Consider the following 21,341-nt stretch of genomic DNA (forward strand, 5'->3'; position numbering starts at 1 on the left):
AGCTGGGAATTAGATAGCTTATGAAAAATTCACAACAGAAAATTTGACCTCAAGTGGATTTTCCCTGCTGGAGAAAAATGGAGAGAACAGACCTAGACTTGTATTATTGTTGCTGTTTGGTGGCTAAGTCATGTCCGACTCTTTGTTGGACTGTACTATGCCAGGTTTTCCTGTCCTTCACCATCTCCCGGAGTTTCCTCAAACTCATGGCCATTGAGTCAGTGATGCCATCCAACCATCTCATCCTCTGTCATCCCCTTCTCCTCCTGCCTTCAATCTTTCCCAGCATCAGGTTCTTCACATCAGGTGGCCAAAGTATTGGAGCTTCAGCATCAGTCTTTTCAGTGAATATTCAGGGTTGATTGCCTTTTAGAGTAGACTAGTTTGATCTCCTTGCACTCCAAGGGACTTTCAAGAGTCTTCTCCAGCACCACAGTTCAAAAGCATCAATTCTTCGGCACTCAGCCTTCTTTATGGTCCAACTTTCACAATGGTACATGACTACTGGAAAAACCATAGCTTTGACTAGACAGACTTTCATTAGCAAAATTACGTCTCTGCTTTTTAATACACTGTCTAGGTCTGACATAGCTTTACGTCTAAGGAGCAAGCACCTTTTAATTTCATGCCTGAAGTTACCGTCTACAGTAATTTTGGAGCCCAAGAAAATAAAATCTGTCACTGTTTCCACTTTTTCCCCATCTATTTGCCATGAAGTGATGGGACAGGATGCCATGATCTTAGCTTTTCAAATGTTGAGTTTTAAGTCAGCTAATTTTTTTCAACAGTATGAATAAGCCTTGTTATGAGGTGTTAGCAAATGTAATGAGACACAGAAAGAAAATGAAATTTAGTGAAACTTTTTACTAGACAGAAATTTCTAGATGGATGCCTAGAAGTAACCTACAAGGATAGCTTGAGATTCTGAATGTCAAACAGATGGGGTTGAAATTTATCCTCAAGCCATTGGAGAACCAAAATTGACCTCTGATAGTTTAATACTTAAAACTCTAAGTCAGGAGGTCACAAAGAGTGATCCAGGGACCATCAACATTACTTGGGTCCTGGCCCCATCTCAGAGCTAACTAATACATGGGAAGCTCTCAGCATGGAACCCAGTAGCCTGCATTTGAACACACCTCCTGGGTCATTTTGAGAACCACTGGTTTAAGCAAATTAAAATAATCAAGGCAATGTACCAGCTATATATCCTTCTGTTGGTGGCATACACAACAGAAACCAGTGAGAATGGCCTGAAAGAGAAGTTTCAGAGCCATTTCTGAGTAGAAGACCAGAAAGGAGAAATAAATGTTTTTGAAAGATTTCCTATTTGACATTTAACAGTATTTCAGGATCACCTTTTAACGTGCTATGAAAGCTTCTCTCTTAGAAGCTTATCATAAAAGGAAATTAAAAGTGACTAAGTCTCCGAATGGGGATTACAGCCTACTAGGTTTTCTTTCTCCTCTTCTGAATAGAAATAGATTCCTCATCACGATACGTGTGTCAGGAGGGAACTAGGATAAAAAAGAACTAACATTTACTGATGACTTCTCTCTCTCAGGCTGCTCACATGCATTATGCCATTTAATCCTCACAAAAAAGTATTATGAGCCACACTGTATTATTACCCTTTTTTATAGATAAGGATACTGGGGTTCAAAGAGGTAAGAAAAGTTTAAAATAATCAATTAGCAAGCACAAAACAAGGAATTAAGTCCTTTTTTCCCATATGGTACCATCCTCTAGGGGGTCCAAAGATTCCAAAATAAACAAGGAATTCCTATTATTTCCATTTCAGTTAGTGTTTGAGACATTCTTTGGAAGTTGTTCATCTTGCTTATGTAATGGGGATGACATTTTGAAAGTACTTAATTCAATTCAGTTTGCCCTTAATCCATTGTTTTCTTACAAGCTTCCACCTCAAAGTGTATGGGTATCTGTTACCTGACCTCTCTAGGAGACAAACATCTTCAAACCCAAAGGGCTTGAGGTCCAGCCAGAAGAGAAAGGGTAGCAAACCCACCGGTCCAGAGGTCATGGGAAGAAAGGAGTTGGAAGGATTTAATGGCTCCCCACAGGCTTCCCAGGTGGCTCAGAAGTAAAGAATCCACCCACCAATGCAGGAGACACAGGTTCAATCCCTGGGTCAGGAAGATCACCTAAAGGAGGAAATGGCAACACACACCAGTATGCTTGCCTTGGAAATCCCACAGACAGAAAAGCCTGGTGGGCTACAATCCATAGGGTCACAAAAAGTCAGTCATAACTTAGCAACTAAACAGCAATAAGAATGGCTCCCCATATCTCCCAGTTTCTCCTCTCTGAGCTTTGCATCTAGAGGAGAGCCAAAGAAAAGAGAGATTTCTGGCTCAAGTTCTGCCTAGGACCCAAGGAAGAGACTGCCCAGTGGGCCATCTAAAGCTGACCTTAGAGTAAACGTGGAGGCACTGGGCACTCAGAGGAAGGGCTGCACCCACACACACCTGGAGGGACACATGCCTGGCCCCGAAGTCCCCACAGTCCTCCCAGAGGCTCAGAAAGCAGCTGAGTGGTAAACCAGGAGGTAAGCAAGCCTACAGGAGGGCCAAAGGCCAGGTGAAGGCCAGGTCAGGGATTTAGGAGGCCTCTGGGGTCACAATGGCCAATGTCAGGGTGAAGACTTCGGGAAAGAAGGCTACCAGGTCCTTCCCAAGTTGTATAAGATCAGATCACTGAACACATCAACCCCAGACATCAGCTGTGCAGGCCAGCAGGGCCCGGAGATGGGAAGACCCCAAGGAAACACCCCCTTCCCTGTCCTTTCCTGAGGAAGAATCACTCCCGTGTCACTCTCCGGGCCCGTGGAAGAGACTAATTTGCTTTTCTGTCATTCATTGTTTGACACACATGTACATACCCTTTATTATGTGCCAGGCGTTATTCTAAGAGCTTACATGTTCATTCATGTAATAGAATCAGAACACTGAGACGGAGGAACTATTAAGTATATCCCTGCTCACTGATGACAAAACCAAGGCACAGAGAGGTTTAGAAAAAGGTCCAAGAAATAGAGCGAGAAGTCAAAGACAGACTCTGCTTAAGCACTAAACCAGAACAAGTATCTCGTGTGATTTACTGTTGCTCAGTTCAGTTCAGTCGCTCAGTCGTGTCCGACTCTTTGCGACCCCAGGAATCACAGCACGCCAGGCCTCCCTGTCCATCACCAGCTCCCGGAGTTCACTCCAACTCATGTCCATCGAGTCGGTGATGCCATCCAGCCATCTCATCCTCTGTCGTCCCCGTCTCTTCCCACCCCCAATCCCTCCCAGCATCAGAGTCTTTTCCAGTGAGTCAACTCGTCGCATGAGGTGGCCAAAGTATTGGAGTTTCAGCTTTAGCATCAGTCCTTCCAGTGAACACCCAGGACTGATCTCCTTTAGAATGGACTGGTTGGATCTCCCTGCAGTCCAAGGGACTCTCAAGAGTCTTCTCCAACGCAGAAGAGCTAAACTGATCACACTAAGCTTTATAAACTTGACCACACTAAAATTTTTCACCCATCATTATCCAGCACATGGGAGGTCCTGAGGAAAACCAAGTGGGTCATGTGAGTGAAGCAACAAAGGAGGAGGAGGAGGCAGAAAGGAACAGAAAGACAGAGGAAAGAAATCTCCTGCCTTTACAAGTCAGAGTGGCAATGTGTCCATATTTCAACTTTGCGGGGGGAAAATGGTGGCAACTCACATCCTACAGGTCCTCCAAAAGCTTGTAAAACAGGTGAGTCCCTGGAAAGGGCAGTGATGACTTAGCAGCCTGGCTGGTTTTCTCTAGTCTGGTTTCTCTTGTCTTCTCTTTTCTCTTTCCAGTGACCACTGCTTGGACCGAAGAGAAATCAAAAAACATCCCATTTCTCTAATTTTTTTTTAATGGAAAATGTCCAGTGTTTTGAAGTATTTTTCAGTGATATTTAATGTTTTTCCCCAAAGCCCACAAGACTGAAATACCACCCTCAGCTCAAACCTTAGTGTAAAGGTCTTCAAGTTCATTTTGCAAAAACCCTTCACACCCCACCCCACAGGAAGACAAAACGTACCATCAAAACAACAGAAAGGAAAAACAAGGGCAGACTGGATGTAATTCTAAAAATTAAATATATGGCCTCCAGAAATACACTGTCATTTTTAGGATCAAAAGGAATGAACTGAAAGTATAAGCAGTTTTCCAGGCTTTCTGGGGCCCCATTAATTATTTTTGTCCCTGATGAGATATTACCAAATGGAGCCACGACTAACACTGACATAATCTCGGCTCCCAGGGGGCAGTCTCATGGGACACGAGGCCCACCAAGGTGGCAGATGTATGGCACTGACAATATATTTATCTGAGATCTGGTTCAGTTTTTAAAAATCTAACATGCCGCTGAATAGGTCCTGGGATACGGTATTTGTACAATGTAAAAAAATGATTCTTTTGGGGGAGAGGAGAAAAAAAGAACAGTGCTTTCAATGTTCAGTATCCTTTACATCTGCTGCTCAGCTGGAAACACTGTTAAAAGGCCATTAGGACCTTAAGGTAACAGACCTCGAAGGCTCTGAAAGCCAGGGAGCAATTTGCTGTTTGTGTGAGGATCAGCCCAGCCACTTCCTTTTCAAGGGCTGAAAACAGCTTCTGTCATGAGCCGTGAAAATCAATTCCACAGGAACCAGGCGGAAATGTGGCCAAAGGTGGTACACCTACAGGCTGGCGCTACACAGCAGAGCCTCCTTCTGGGCATCCCTGGCACCTTCCAGAAGGAGGGGATGGGCAATCTGGGACTTCAGAAACCTCCAGGCTTCTCTCTTAGGACACTGGTTCTCTCTGATGCTTCATACGTTAAAATCCGAATTGTGTGTGGCCCAGAATGAAGATCACTTCAGGGAGTGTCGACCTGGGAAAAGCCTACTCTGGCTTATTTGTATTCCATCTTTCTGTTTTTCCTGATGATAGTAATTTGGAGAGAGGCTCATTTTTTTCTGAAGAATACTGTTTCAAAGTCTTTCAACATAGAAGGCGTTTTTTTAACTTTTTTTTTTCAAGTACACATGATATTTTTGAAAATAAATATTTCAGAAGAATCACAATGGTTTTGTCAAGAGTTGTACCTGATAAACTCATGGTTAGAAAGGTTAAAACTCACTTTAAAATGCATGACAGGTTTTTCAGTTATAGGAAATTGTTATTCCAGTTATAATATGCAACCTTGGTTACCATGTAGAATTAAGACCATGATAACCTATATTTTTACATATAGTCAACTCTCTGTTAAACTGCAAACCTTTGTATAATTTACTAAGTATACGCTGGATAAAAATAAATTGCCATTCTTAAACCATAGCAATTAGTTAGGCATATACCTTCTCACAATATTGAATTTACCTTTTCAGCAATAACCCAGGCTGAGAAACTGACTCAAAGATAATTTGTTAAATTAATATGACAAAATGAAAAAGCATAATTTCATGGTTTTTTGCTGTGAATATCTGTTGCACCTAATGTATTGTTTTAACTGGAATTTAAATGTGATTACACACAGTTTCTTGATTAAAATAGAAAAACATGTTTATACAATGTTGATACGTCTATTACACAAAACATATCATGAAGATCTCTGATTTTAAGAAATCCTCAAGTTATTTTTTCTAAAAAACGGAAGATGGTAAGTGAAAAGAGATTATATGTATTAATTTTGTTGTTGATGACATAAGAGTTGCCATTTGCAACCTATTATATTCAATTGAGATTGACCTTTTATGAGAGCCCTGTGGTAATGTAAGCAAAATGAATATATTCTTTATGGCAGTCATATAAAAAGATTGGCCTAAGCTTTTAACATAGTACTTGACCTCCTGGTGTCTGAATACCCCCAAGTCTGTGAAAGAATATTGAATAAGATAACCACATAATCAAATGAGTAGTAAAAGCACAATAAAAGCCTTTCACACATTAACACTTGATAATATAAAAGTAACAGTCAACTATGTTCCCTAAATTCAGTACAAACATGTAGCTACAGGAGAGGCTGGAACAGATCAAGTAGGTATGCTCAGAAACCCGACACTTCAGGAATATTAACTGCTATTAATAATTTAGAATTAAAAATTATTTTCTAAATAGAGCTCCCATTATGGCAAAGATCACTTAAACTCCTCAAAATCATTTGTTAAAACTTCTGCTACAAACAAAGAAAAAAAAATCAAGTGATTTTCAATGTTATCATTTCTAAGTTTTAAAAACTCCCAGTTAGGATTCGGAATAACATAGGATAAGCAAACAGCTAAAGGACAATATTTTCTTACTTTCCCAAGAAAAAAATTAAGGCCCGTCACTTACAAACATCTATACTAGCCAAAAGCATGGTGACTTTTTTTTCAAGTTCATTGCAAAAGTGCTATTGACTTTGAGCTATTCTGACCCATTAAGAAAATAATAACTGATAGTTACTCATCTCTTTTTTGGAAGACCTCAGAGTGCTTTTTTTACAGAGTGGCCTCCACTCCACTGCAACCTTGAATGGAAACAACCTTAGCTCCCTGAAATTCAGCAGAGGAGCACTGGCCTCTGCTAATCTCAGCTCTGCCGAGGACACAAAAAGAGAAAGTCAATTTCTCAAGAAATCCGAGACGCAATAAAGAAGCAAACACACTAGCTGATAAAGCCTACAGGACACAGGTGTGCATGCCCAGAATGCATTATGCTACATCTTTAATTAAATGCGTATAAAATGAAGAGTGACCAGCTCTAATGTAGTCTCCTTGTATCTGGAAGTCAGGAACAAATGGCTAAATCTGCACAGGAAAAGCAGCTCAAAGACGGACAGGTGGAGTTGGAATCACTCTTGACCAGAGATATCTTCTAAAAAGGACCCCAAAATGTGTCCTACTTACTCACAGAAAGCTGACCATATTAGCTAAAAATAATAGGGACGCTACTGCGAAAGAAACTTAAATTGTCCTTTCCCAGTTTCCCTTTCAAGCAATGTTGTGCTTTTTTCTTTTACTCATGCAAAAAGGCCTCAGTCAGCTGGGTGAAACCCGGTCTGCTCCAGGCACAGGTAGTTCAGGTTTGAACTAATCCAGTCACTCGCTTTCCCTTGGTCCCCCTAGTGGCCAATATAGACATCTGGAAGAAGGCAGAGGAAATAGGGTGTGTGTGCAATTTGGAGCAGAGACACTTTCTAGGTGGAGGTTCTTACCCAAGATCAAGGCGAAAAACAATGCAAAATCATTGCCCAAATCAAACTGGGTACCCTGACTGAAAAAAAAAAAAAAAAGTGTGTTTAAAACCACGCTGAGTACACTCAGAGTGTGGCTCCCAGACACTCCTCAGAAGATGGTGCCTGGACCAACAGTATCAACATCACCTGGGAACTTGCTAAAGATGTAAATTCCAGGCCCTGTTCGGAACTACTGAATCAGAAATTTGGGGGGTAGAGCCCCGGCATTTGAGCTTAGAAAGCCCTCCAGTGATTCGGATGTATGATAATGTGTATGAAGCACTGCTCCAGATCACTGGCTCTCCTCCCCACATGCATATCAGAATTCCTTGGGAAATTTTAAAAAGGAGGAGAAGGAGGGAGGGAGGGAGGGAGAATACCCTTCCCAGACCCCTTAAATCAGAATATCTGAAGATGAAGCCCACGTGTAGCTTTCTTTTTTTTTTTTTTTTAATATCTCATATGATTCCAGGATAAGCCCTGGTTCTTTCCAACTCAAAAGAGCCAGTTGTTAAATTTTCTGGAATTTCGTGAGCTCGTTGTTAATCTGTTAGTGGCTCAAAATTGGCCATGGTGGGAACATTTAGGCCACAAAAATTGGCGAATGTTACAAATCAGGTCTCCCCACACACTACCCTCTAGAGAGCCAATCATTTTACATGCATCAGTCCGCCACTGCCCAGCGTTGAGAAATGGGTCTAAAGCAAGAATGCCAAATACTTAATTCAGATAGTCTGAGTCATCCCTCTCAGTTTCTCCATTTCCCCTCAACTGCTGGGGATTCCTATTAAGATGATAAAGATTAAGTAACCAATTTAGTGGCCATGGACATGCAAAAGGCTATCAGCCCCTCTTACAGTATAACCATGACTAGTTCAGATCAACAGCCACAGTCCTTTTCCTTTCTCTTCCAAGCAGGTATAAAGAGTAATATTCCATTATACATATCTTCTTTATCCATTCCTCTGATGATGGCCATTTAGGTTGTTTCCATGTCTTAGCTATTGTAAACAGTGCTGCTATGAACATTGAGGTGTACATGTTCAGTCTTTTGACAAGACCATTTTACAAATGGTGTTTTATACTACCAATTTCATCACATTAAGAACCAGGTTCTAAAGGAGATCAATCCTGGATGTTCATTGGAGGGACTGATGCTAAAGCTGAAACTCCAATACTTTGGCCACCTCATGAGACGAGTTGACTCACTGGAAAAGACTCTGATGCTGGGAAAGGTTGGGGGCGGGAGGAGAAGGGGACGACAGAGAATGAGATGGCTGGATGGCATCACCGACTCTGTGGACATGAGTTTGAGTGTACTCTGGGAGTTGGTGATGGACAGGGAGGCCTGGCGTGCTGTGATTCATGGGGTCGCGGAGAGTCGGACACGACTGAGCGACTGAACTGAACTGAACTGAACTGAATATCTATCACTCCTTTTGTACTATTAATACAAAATAATCAGTGGCTCAAGTTTAGTCGTATTTCATTATGTGGGCTTCCCAGGTGGCGCTGGTGGTAAAGAATTCACTTGCCAATGCAGAAGACTTGGGTTCAATCCCTGAGTTGGGAAGATCCCCTGGAGGAGGAAATGGCAAACCACTCTAGTATTCTTGCCTGGAGAATCCCATGAACAGAGGAGACTGGTGGGCTACAGTCCGTGGGGTCACAAAGGGTTGGACACGACTGAGCAACTAAACAACAACAAGTTCAGATCAACAGCCACAGTCCTTTTCCTTTCTCTCCCAAGCATGGGCACAGGAAGCAGCTCAGGAATGAGAAGGGTGGGTAAATACACTGGGGGACTCCGGGGGCAGACTGCCCCATCAATGTGGAGATGCACGTGGGAAGGAATGGGCCCTCTGGGTGCCTCAGCGCATTGTCATGAGGCTTTGCTTCTTGGGACTCCAGCGGCCAACTTGTTTTCATCATGCAGCTGATGTGCATGGTGGACAGAATGAGGATGGAAGGATCCAAAGACGGCGCAAAGCTGAGAGCGGGTCATACTGTTTCACTTGCCCCCTTCTCACCCTAGAGCTGCTCTATGTTGAGACTTCTCTGCGTGTAAAAGAATGGCTCTCCTTGGTTGTGTGAACCAGTTGCGTCAGGGTTTTCTGTGACCTGAAGCCAAAAGTATCTTAAGTGACACTAATTATTTCAGGCAAGAGTTTCAACGGCTTGTCTTCTTTATACCTTTTTAGTGGAACTTCTAAGTAGCAGAGCAGTTTTTAAAGGTTTTGTTTTTTTTTTAATTTTACCTCTTCTCTGACGACATCATTCACCCTTTTCTCTGCCTCTTAACTTCATCCGCGCCCTCAGCTGCTCGTGTTACTACCGAAAACCGCTCCCTGGCTGTCCTCCCTCCATCTCCGAACTTTGCATGACCCCTTTCTATTCCATCCAGTTTATACTTCTTGCCAGACCTAAAACAATACTCTCATCATGTCCCTTCACTGCCATGACTCTCAGATGATAATCTACTTTCTGCTGTATAAAGCCGAGGATGCCCAAGGTCCATCAAAACTCCAACCCCACCCTATCTGTTCAACATTACTTCTCACAAGCTCTTAGTCAATCCCTTTCTGACTCTCCCCCACAAGCTTTATTTTGCTCGCCCACTTAACCCCAACCCTAACGGCTTCTTTCATGGCCCTCCGTCAAAGGTGACCCATTCTTCAAGGTTTCTGTGATGGTTTTTACATGTCCACTTAACCAGCCAAAGGAACACCCAGATAAGTGGCCAAACGTCATTTCTGGGTGTGTCTGTGAGGGTGTTTCTGGAAGAGATTAGCACTTGATTCAGCAGACTGAGTGACCAATGTGGGCAGGCATCAGCCAATCACTTGATCTCCTAAATGGAACAAAATGGCAGAGGAGTGGTAAATCCTCTCTCTCTTCTTGAGCCAGGCTTCTCTGTCCATGGGGATTCTCTAGGCAAGAGTACTAGAGTGGGTTGCCATGCCCTTCTCCAGGGAATCTTCCCAACCCAGGGATGAAACCCAGGTCTCCTATATTGCAGGCAGATTCTTTACCCAGGAGCCACCAGGGAAACCCATTTTTATCTTAGTGAAAAATTTTTAAATGTACATTTTTACATTTTACACTGTATAACAAACATACATTTTTTACTTGAATTTCAAAACGAACACAGCTGATGACATATATTTTGATACTTTCTGAGAGTTAATAATGCACCTCTATTTGGGAAATCTTTTTCTCTCAGTGACCCTAAAACTCCTAATAGTCCTCTTCCGGTTTTATGATATTCTGTTGCCACTAAAAGGTATACATGAACTGTGTCAAAGTATTTATATAGACTTGTTAATTTGATAAACATTTCTGGGACACATGATTCTCTCTTCAACCTCTATCACACACACACACCAGTATTTATTCACTGTCGGACACATAGTAGATGCTCAATAAATAACTGTGGACTGATTGATGGTTTGGGTGGTATCAATTTTACCTCCTAAATACGTCTCGAACCCTTCTACTTCCTGCCACTCCCAGAGTCACCACTCTGGTTCATGTAAACATCTCCCCTCTTCCTGTATCTGCCTTTGGCTCTCCTCCAATCAGTTCTCTACAAAGCAACCAAACTAACACTCAAAACCATGTCCCCTCCTAATTAAAACACTTTCTCAACAGCTTCTCACTGCTCTGAGTTAAAGGCCATATTCACTGTGGTGAGTTAAACAGATTACAATGCCGGTCAAGGAAAGAGACAGGGCCAAGAGTGGGCAGCAGGCAGAACGAGCTTTGGGAGGCACTTGGACAGGTTGCATAAGAAGTCCCTCAGAGCTGATCACGTCCAGAGGTACCAGAGAGTCCCCTGCAAGGAAGAGGAAGCACTGAAAGATCCTGCCAGGCAAGGGGGAGGAGGTCTCGGGACAATGGTGCTCAGCCACGGGGTACTGAGGGCGCAGCTGCTTAGTCTGTTATAGGCCCAGGGAACACAAATAGGGAGGCTCTAAATAGTTTAAAATCTGCTTCTTTGAGCTAGAAACAGTTGACTTTAGCCCACAGCCTTTAGCACTAAGTGTCCATGTCTGCGCCAAAAAAAGTAAACGTTTGGTCAATGTGCTCGGGTCATCTTGGATCACAAGTCATCAACCCAATTCTGGGCTTCCCTGGTGGCTCAGATGGTAAAGAATACACCGGCCAATGCAGGAGATGCGGGTTCAATCCCTGGGTTGGGAAGATCCCCCCGAGTAGGGCAGAGCAACTCACTGTAGAGTATTCTTGCCTGGAGAATTCCATGGACAGAGGAGACTGGTGGGCCAGAGCCACGGGGTCGCCAAGAGTTGGACACAACGGAGCACTAATACTGCCTTCTTCAGGCTCTTCTCCCAGGGCTCTCATACCCTTTGCCCCTTCAATGGCTATTTCCCCAGGTTCAAGGCCTTCTTACCACACAGGCAATGTGTGTTCCCTCTGCAACCCTCTTCCCTCTGCTTCCGTATTCAGGCTTCAGAGCCCATCACTCTTCCTCAAGGAGGCATTTTCAGAACCCTGTGATCAGAGGACAGGATCCTATTAAATGCTTTCCCAGAGTCAGGTACCCCAGTGCTGCGTACTCATCTCGCCCATTCACTGCTAAAGGTGCCCTGAATTTCTGCTTCCCTGCTGGGATTAAAATTCCCTGGTGCCCTACAGCCAGAACCACACAGTGACTTACACATAGTAGGTTACTATTTATTAGAGAAATGAAAAACAAATGCCTAAAAGAGATGAAGAATAGGTTGTAATAGTAATCAATAGCCTGGATAATGTGTAAACGTGGAGTCGAATTTCTGTTTTTCTTTGTTACTAACTGTGCATTTGTCTAAAAATATTTTTCATCCTGGGTTATTCAAAACTCTTAAATATGTCCATCCAGGATTATTTGAGTTTTTAAACCTTCACCAAAGAATTAGTACTATGAAATCCTTTATTTACAAACACGCCATCCCAAGGAGTCAACTACACTATCATACACTGTCATGTAAATCACTAAAAACTTAATAATACTGGAGAAAACTATGAAACTATTTAAAGTCTCATTATGCACCAGCTAAAGAATTTAAGAGAGCAGGATTTGGTCTGAAAAATGATATAAGCACCAGTTTGAAATAATAATTTTTCCTGTTTATACAGTCAAGACAACTCCAAGTCACCTTGCTGGCCTTACTAGAAGCCTTTGGAGAGATATGAATTAAGGAAGAAAAAAACAGTCTTATTTATGATTTTACTTCTGTGAGTCTGAATATATTAAGATTAAGCTAATGAATTATTTTATCAATAATTCCTTTACTACAGTTTTTATCCTAAACTCATATTTCTATAAAAATCTTGTGACTGACTGGTATGTCACTTTGGTTTAAAAAAACTCAATAATTTTATATTCTGTTAAATGTTCATAATACCCATAACTGCCAAAGAACAGTAGTCACCCTCTCACATAAATTATAATGCAATGCTTATACTATAATATTCTAAAGAACATCTCACTGTACATTTTAAACCACTTTTGATAGTGGCCTACATTTCTGCTCACAAACTATTACGATGTGGCACAGTTAAAAGACGTGAGTTTTATGTAAAAAAGTGTATCAGTCAACTCAAATGAACTCTTATTCTCAGTGATGACATATCATCTTCTAATTAAATCAGCTAAGATAACTCTGTTTGCAAGGATCATTCTAAAATTAATTCCCAAATCAAAAGTCTAACAAGTGGTACTCCTAATAGCCCAGATTTTAGATTGCTTTGATACCTGGAATTAATGTGAATCTTTCAGTAATCTAATGACTTGACAAATCATAAAATAACCATTTGAAGTTCCACTAATTCATTTATACCTCACACTGTTCTTCAAAAGGATCTTAAAGACATCATCTAACGAAACAGAGCACTAGGAAATCAGAACTCTGTGAAGGAGCCGGTTAAATGGAAATTAAATTATTTATCCCTAACTAGGAGATTTAAAGAGTAAGACTTACCAAACACTGTTTTTTCATTTACGTTAATGTGATATCTACATGTAAATTGAAAAAAGAGTTGGGTTAACAGCAAATGTATTAAAGAAGTTGGTTTGCTGGGGAGCAGAGGAAGGGCAGGCTTATTCCCTGGAAAGCCCACCAAAAAAAGGAAGGAAGGAACTGCTGGACTCAGGCCAGGTAAGATGAAGCATTACATATTCTGAAATTTGAAAATGATAAAGAAGGACTAAAACAATCACTAGTATATCCCTGGAAAATCAGAGAATGTTATTTTTTTTTTACTTTAGATTTTTGAGATAGATTTTCATATTTTTTGAGAGAACCTGATATCAAAGAGACAGGAATTTTTATGTTTTCTTAATATCTAGCTATAGCCTGACTCATAGGAAAAAGTTGGCAGAGTAAATTATTGAGAATAGCGTTCTCAATATATCCCCCCCCGCTAATTTTTGTAGATAAACTTCCCTCCTCCTTCTATCCTCATGATAATTTCCTATAGTAAGTTTTTTTTGACTAACCCAATATTCAGAAAGTAGGCCCAGTATATTGAAAAAAACACCCAACACATGTTTTTACTTTCTATCTTTTATAAAACCACATCTATATAATGATCAGGAAAATGCACAAATACACAATTTAGTGGTGGAAGCATAGCCAATTCCAGAGAACATAAAACCTAAATTCAAAGTGAGGTTGAAAAATTGTAGATGTTGCAAGTAAATAGAAAAATTCTCAGCTTGAACCGTGAGTGAATGCATATGGTGATTGAGAATACCAGACTATATAGGTATTAGATGAGAATAGAATTGATTTTACATGTATTCATTCAACAAATACAGCATGGCAGTGGGCAAGATGAAGTGTATGAACTCCAGTGCCTGGGGTCAGAGTGCCTGCATTTGAATTCTAGGCTCCTCACTTTCTAGCTGAGTCATCCTCAGGCAAGTTAATTATCTGTTGCTAGGTCTTTTCATCTTTATAATGGGGATAATGATAGTATCTAAGTTATTAGAAAAAGTCAGTCAGGCAATGTTTAATGGTTTTAAAGTAGGTAATGTTGTCACATAGGTGCTGGACACAGTAATTTCTACATAAGGGACTGTTAAGTAAAGTTACATTAGATAAATGAAAAATATTCACATGAGCCAATAAATTACCACTAGTCAGCAACACATGCATATTATAATTAATGACTCCAAAAAGACTCAAAGCATAAAACAGAGGCTCCATAAGCATAGAACAACATCCCCCTGAAATGCCCAGCCTTTTAAGCAGATGCTCTTTTCAGCTGTGAGTTTCTTTACAAGTTTGGAGCCATCAGTATGACTTGGATTGGAAAACAAGATAACATTTCTGGTGCTGGAAGAAAAACCGGCATGTTTCTCGCTGACCTTTGATCAGAATAACAGTCCTAACAAAGAACCCGATGATACATGACTCAATATCTTCCCAGAAGACAGAACAAGAGAAAATAAGCACACTTTGAAGGTTTTTGACTAGATATCTGGAAACGTTTGGATACCACAAAAATTACTAAGTATCAGAATGGATCGCTGAGAGGGGCTCAAGAGTCTACTCCTTTGGAGGTCTTTCAAACAAGGACAGATAGTCTATCTGATCTGCCTGGGATGGTTTAAAATCAGGGCTGAGTGAAGATTAATGGTACAAGCTGCCCCTTGAAGGCCTCCTCTTTCCCAACCACTCTCTAAGAGTCGAACTTTATATATGACCCATCACAGCCCCTCATCTGTTGAGTTTGAAGAATTCCCTTTTATCCTGGAATAGAAAAGGGCAACACTATTTCACAATTGTGAGTTCTGAGTAAAGCTTTAATAATGTCACGATGAGACACAATGTCCTCATTGCTTCTAGGTTATTTTACCAGGCAAGCTACCTGCAAATATCTTTCAATTAGAAACAGCTCTCATGAACCTGAAATCTGAACAGCAGTTCCTTTAAATTCATGTTCCCTGGCAGAATAACAGCACATGCCGTTTCTCAAGCAAACCATTAAAAGTCCAAACAAGGCAAAGGATAAGGAGTTGAAGGGAAGGATAACCACCATATCCTAGATGATTAAAAATAAATAGTATCAGGAACTAGGGAGGAGAAGAAAAGTAGGTTCATTTAATAACAGGACACAAATGATTCTTCCAACAGCAATAGGTAGATTGAGTAAAGTTTACCTTGAAAAAATGTTGATCCTTAATACACAGGTACCTTTCATCTCATTTGTTTTTCCTATCAAATGTGCCTCTGACCCCCCAATGACCTATAGCTTGAGTCTTTCAAAGGGTACCAAAGGACAGGAAGCTTTATGCAAAGTCAACAGTCCCCTTAGTCCTAGAAAGAGACTTTAACAGAAAGTGTACACATTTTAGAAATTCATAGCGAATTAACAAGCCCTGTAATTGTCAAGGAAGGGGGATGGAAAAGGGGGACAAAGCCCTCTGTAGCTAAAAATCTACTAAAGGATTTATTTCAACCACTGGGAATGTTTCAGAAAAGTCAATGGTGCCTACAGAAACATATACACTGAAAACCTTTCCTTTGATATTAAGGAGATTTGCATCTTGGTAAAGACCTGTGGTCTCCTGAAAGCCCCACGATTCATTAAATAATAGAGAAGCAATTTTAAAATACTTAACTATTTTCTTCTTGGAGACACCTTTCCTGAAATCACGTTGGGAAGTATCTGTGTGTTTAAAAGACATAGTTTGAAAAAACCCAGATTAGAGGAGAAAAAGTTCCCAGAAAAAAGTGATCCATACTCTATAAACCTTTAAAAAGTTGAATTCCCTGAGATTGGGGGAGGGAAAAAAGGCAAAGCTGATCCTTATCAATTAATTAAAAAGAATGAAATAACAGTAGACAAAGGGGAAGGAGATTTAAGAAACTTAAGGATCTGTGGGGGCAGTCGCTCTCCACGCATTGATTAACAAATTAAGGAGCTCTGGAAAAGCGAGATGAAGTGACAGAGAGAAAAGTGGTCTTATAATTCACCACAGGTTCCGCCTCCGACTCACCAGAGGCTGCCTACGTCTGGCTCAGAATTGAAAACCTCTCCCTGTATATAATGCTCCGCGCTGTTAGCGTGATGTATAAGCTGTTTTTTGTGGTGGTTTTTTTTTTTTTCTTTCCCAGTGCCTACATTTCTAGAAACGTGCTCATTCCGGGATAAGTAAAAACCCTCACTTGTAGAGTTTGTGCATCAACCATAAAACGGCGATCCTACTACGGATCGAAACCGCGGTGTTTTAACATCACAGCAAAATGCTTTTCACACAGTAGAGACCAGCTCCTGGGCAAAACGCAGAGAGGCTGGTGGAGATCCAGGGTTCTGACTCGACCATCCGAGGGTCACTGAGGACTTCGGCTGCCGGCTCCGGGCAGCCCGCGCCCTCGCAGCATCCCCTGGCCCCTCTCTGCCCCTCTCGGCTCCGCGCTCGCGCAGCCAGGGGATTACCTCTCCCCAACACGTTTCATTCACAGAGCCCCCGAGATGCTCCGGCTCGGTTGGAGCTAAGAGCCGGAAAACATGCACCCAAGCGACCGCGCAAGCGGTCGGAGACCGAGCGCTCCCCACACGCCGGCGCCCGGCCCGGGGGATGGGGGCTCTCGAGGGAGGAACACCCGGGGCCGGGGCACGCGGGGTCCGAGGAGACCCCCTGGACGCATCCGCTGGCGAGCCACCCGCTGAAGTTGACTCAGCTCCCCGGGGCGGCCGGGCGAGGCCGCGCTCCGGACGGGGCGCCGCGCGGGGCGGCAGGGCTGTCCCCCGGACCGCGAGGGACCAACCGCGATCAGGGGAGCCCTGAGGAGCCGGAACGGCAGAGCCCGCCCCAAATCTGAAACGGGCAGCCCGCGGACACCCCAGAACCCCCGGAACCGCCGACGTCGGAGGCCGAGACCCCGGGTGGAAGGGGTGGGGGGTGTCCCCCGGCCCCGATCGCCCGCCCCGGGCGCCGGGCGCTCTGCCTCCCCGGAGGGCAGGAGCGAGGGGCCGGGGAGCCCTCCGCGTCTCTCCACCGCCCCCGCAGGCGCGAGGGCGGGAGCGGAGAAGGCGCCACTCTGACGGTGGCGCTGGGCAAACTGCGGCCGCAGTTCTTCCAAGTTTGCCTGAGCGAGCGGCGCGGGGTGGGCGCCCGGCTCGGCGTGCCGCCCTCGCGCCGCGGCCGCCCCCGGGGGATCCCGGGCTCCCCGGCCCGATCGGCCAGGGCCAACGACGAAGAGGAGCGCGAGGGCGCGGGAGCCGGGCGCGGGAGGGAGGGAAGGAGGGCGCTCCCGCGTGAGCACACACAATGAGGCAGCCGGAGATGCACACCTTCCCCCCGCCTCCGCGGGAGAGGCCGCCCGGAGCAGCATCCGCCGCCCGGCACAGAGGCGCGGAGAGCCCCCCGGCAGAAAGTGAACAGCACAACTCAGCAACAGGGGGAAGGCGGAGGGCTTCCGGCGGCCCGGGGGACGGGCGGCCGCCCAGGGCTGCTGCCGGCCCGGGCCGCGCGCCCACGCTTACCTGCGATCTCCTGGTAGGGGATGTCCGCCAGGCTGAATCCCTTGGCACCATACGCCTGGCGGACCTCGCCGCAGCTCCGAGCCTTCACCTCCGCCCGGGCCGGGAGGGACAGCAGCAGCCCGGAGAGGGGAAGAATCACAGCCCCGATCCAAGAAGGCATGGTGCAACATGCAAATCCAGCTCGGTGAACCCCGGGACCCGTGCGCTCTTCACCTTGCCCCTCCAGCCGAAAGCCCGCCAGAGCCGGCGGCGCGCTCCTCGCAGCTGCCCAGCGTCACCCCCTTCCGCCAGCCGAGGGGACGAGCCGCGCAGCCCTCTGGACTGCGCTCAGCAAACTTTTATAAGCCTGATGGAGGATGGCAAAGCCAACCGGGGCTGGCTGGGAAAAGCCGCCGCCTCGCTCCTCTAGTCCCCCAGACCGAAAACGGTGCGAGGAAAAGGAGGAAAAGAAATGTTTCCAAAAACCACCATAGGGGTTGAGCGCTGCGATCCGAGTTCCGAGCCGCAAGAATCCTAGCGCGCGGCGAGCTCGGCTAGCGGGAGTGTGCGGCCAAGGTGGAGACGCGCGCCGGCTCTCCCGGGAGGGAGATGGACAGGCGGCCGCGAGGGTGTGCGCGCGCGAGTGTGTGTCGGTGTGAGCGCGGGGTTCTCGGGGACGTGTGTGCGTGGAGGTATGTGTTGGGGATATACGAGATCCAGGGGAAACCTCAGCTTCGCACAGGCTGAGGGAGCCTGTGAGAGTCCTCCTGAAATAGGAAGAGAGAAATCCTGGAGACAGACGCTGGGAGGCTAGAGGGAAGGAGAAAGGAGGGAGAGAAACGTGCTACACATTGCACAGCCGAAATTCAGAGGCAGAGTCGAAGGCAAAACCTGGACTGGAGTTCTTTCTAATCGGCAGCAGAAGAGGGCTAAAAGGGAAGCGTTCCTTTTTTCTTCATTGGTTGCACATCCTTCGTACTCATCCGAAATGCTACTTTTAAATGCCATAACGAAGTCATCTAGAAAGACAAAGTATTTTGAGGTCATTAAGTTACGTTATTAAACTATGTTTTTGTGGCTGTAAAGGATAACTCAATTGTTGCCAATTGTTGCTCTAAATATGAGCAATAATTCACGACCTACTGGAACACACAGCCCTCGCAGAAATGAACAATTAGAGGGGAACCCGGAATAGCAGGGCACAGTCGCTGCTCTAATTACTGGGCTTATTGCTGTGTGACTTCATTTTCTAAAGACAACGCAGGCATACATTAGACATAAGGAGGTTTTTTTTATTGTTAAATTTTGGGTTCTGGACTCAAAAATGTCCCCCCTTTTAACTTCAAATGTTACATAATCTTGGATCAAAAATCGTGATCTCAGATTTCTAGTGTGTAGATGAACAGGAAAGCGAAGAAGCAGCAGAATAAGGAAGCAGTGAGAAAAAAAAGAGCAAGGGTCAGTGTGGTACATGGAGGAAGATACTGGGGAGGGCAGTGAGGTCTTCCCTTGCTCTAAAGGCTCTCACATACTAGACTTAGCATTTTCTTCCAAATGAACAACATTTTCAAGTGGAGAATCAGTTCACTTCTTTCCTCCTGCCTTATACTCAAGTTTTGTGAAATGGTATAAAAATGAAAATTCTTATCAATTCTCTTATGTTAATGAACTTTGCTGGGCAGGAGTATATATTGAAACTCAAACAACTACTAACTCATGCTCTACTAACTACTAACAGGCAAATGCAACTGCTAACAGGTAAATGTCAAGACCAGAAAAAAAAGATAATGCTTACTTCCTTTTGTGTCTTTGTGTGTTTAGGTCAGCTCATTATTTCAGAAATAACTGTAGGGTAATGTCCAGCTTTTTAGACCTTCTCTATAAAGCTATGTTTTTCAGATGACAGCTCTTAATCACCAGAATGACCATGAAATTTAAGTCATTCTGTTTGTTATCACGACCACTGTCATAGTCATCTTCATCATCATTAAAACACATTAGATACCTCTTCTTTCTCTCTTTAATAAATTCCTCCTCTCTTATTCCACCAAAAAGACTCCCAAGTTCAAGATCCAACCTGATTTAAACTATGAAAATGCTTAAAAATGAGTTTCTCTTCTTTACAAGTTAATTTTTCCCTCTTGAAAATTCCATAGACAAGTATTTCTTTCTGAAAACTTCAGTCACTATTTTTTTCTCTTAAAATTTTAGCATAATTTTTGCCTTCACAATATTGTACTAACTGGTAGGCCTCAAGTGACTTGAATTTATTTCCCTCGAAGTCTGAAATCAAGATAAAATATACAATTGTGTCATAGTGGACAAAGGATAAGATAGGTAGGATTAGGAAATGCTATAGCCAAGTCATTATTTCTATGATATTTGACATGACCTTCAACCTTCTGTTTTTGTCAGAGTCAGGTTGTAGGCATTTTGCACTCCAGAGGAGGGGATTGATTACACACATAACTTATTCTCTCCTCACACATTGGGACTCACTGTAATTTACCATTATTCTTGCAATATATAGCAAGTAATGCAATAGAAAGGACATTTGAAGTGGAGAAAGAGGGGGTAAAAACATACTATATGTATTTTAAGATATATTTAAAAATCAATGCAATGATACAGCCCTAGGTTCTTGTACACAGGTCCTAGACTTATAGGAAGGCTAGTATGGAAAGAATTATAACTTAATCAGACATGCTGCTGCTGCTAAGTCACTTCAGTCATGTCCGACTCTGTGTGATCCCATAGATGGAAGCCCACCAGGCTCCCCTGTCCCTGGGATTCTCCAGGCAAGAACACTGGAGTGGGTTGCCATTTCCTTCTCCAATGTGTGAAAGTGAAAAGTGAAAGTGAAGTCGCTCTGCAAACCCATTAATTATAAAATCAACATCTTTCTCAACAAAGAATCAATACAAATGCTACTTCAAGTTAAAAATAATAAGTTAAAAAATTAATTTAGCCCCCTAATTTAAATTTTTAAATAAAAAAAGAGAGAAACTCAGTGTTAGATGAGTTTAATCCCATCAGGAGGGTGAAACAATTTAAGGTAGGTTTATAAATTCCAATACTGAAACTCCAATATTATGGCCACCTGATGCAGAGAACTGACTCATTGGAAAAGACCCTGACAGTGGGAAAGATTGAAGGCAGGAGGAGAAGGGGACAACAGAGGATGAGATGGTTGGATGGCATCACCAACTTGATGGATATGAGTTTGAGCAAGCTCAGAGAGTTGGTGACAGACAGGGAAACCTAGCGTGCTGCAGTTCATGGGGTCACAAAGGGTCGGACACGACTGAGTGACTGAACTGAACTGAACTTATAAATTCCAGTCAGACCAAAGAATTAAGTAATTTGCTTAACTGGTGCTCTCAAACCTTCCTGGTATATTCACTGGATAGTGTCGCACTGTATGAGGTGGTGTAAGAAATTAAGTCAAACTTTCCAGCTAAGGGCAACAGCAGAGCCTAGATGAGGTATTGGAATGAGACTTGAAGGTCATGGGCGTTTATAGAAAAGCCTTGACTAGAAAGATGAGAACTCATATGAAGGAGATGTTGGCATTTGGTTTAGATAGGAAAAAAAAAAAAAAGAGTGTAGCTGAGAGACTTGAACCCTG

The 21,341-nt window shown here is 43.5% G+C and overlaps 1 protein-coding gene across 1 annotated transcript in view; it reads right to left on the bottom strand.

Moving 5' to 3' along the window:
• Positions 1-18,660, bottom strand: part of GPC6 (glypican 6) — a 1,277,347-nt gene extending 1,258,687 nt beyond the window's left edge. The window contains exon 1 of the mRNA XM_055426553.2: positions 17,735-18,660. Within this exon, the coding sequence (XP_055282528.1) occupies positions 17,735-17,894 (160 nt within the window). The 5' untranslated portion in view covers positions 17,895-18,660. The remainder of the gene's footprint in view (positions 1-17,734) is intronic.
• Between the last annotated feature and the right edge of the window lie 2,681 nt (positions 18,661-21,341).

This window comes from Moschus berezovskii, chromosome 13 (assembly GCF_049115385.1).
Source record: "Moschus berezovskii isolate FMDL1 chromosome 13, NW_MosBer_1.0, whole genome shotgun sequence".
Classification (NCBI taxonomy): Eukaryota; Metazoa; Chordata; class Mammalia; order Artiodactyla; family Moschidae; genus Moschus; species Moschus berezovskii.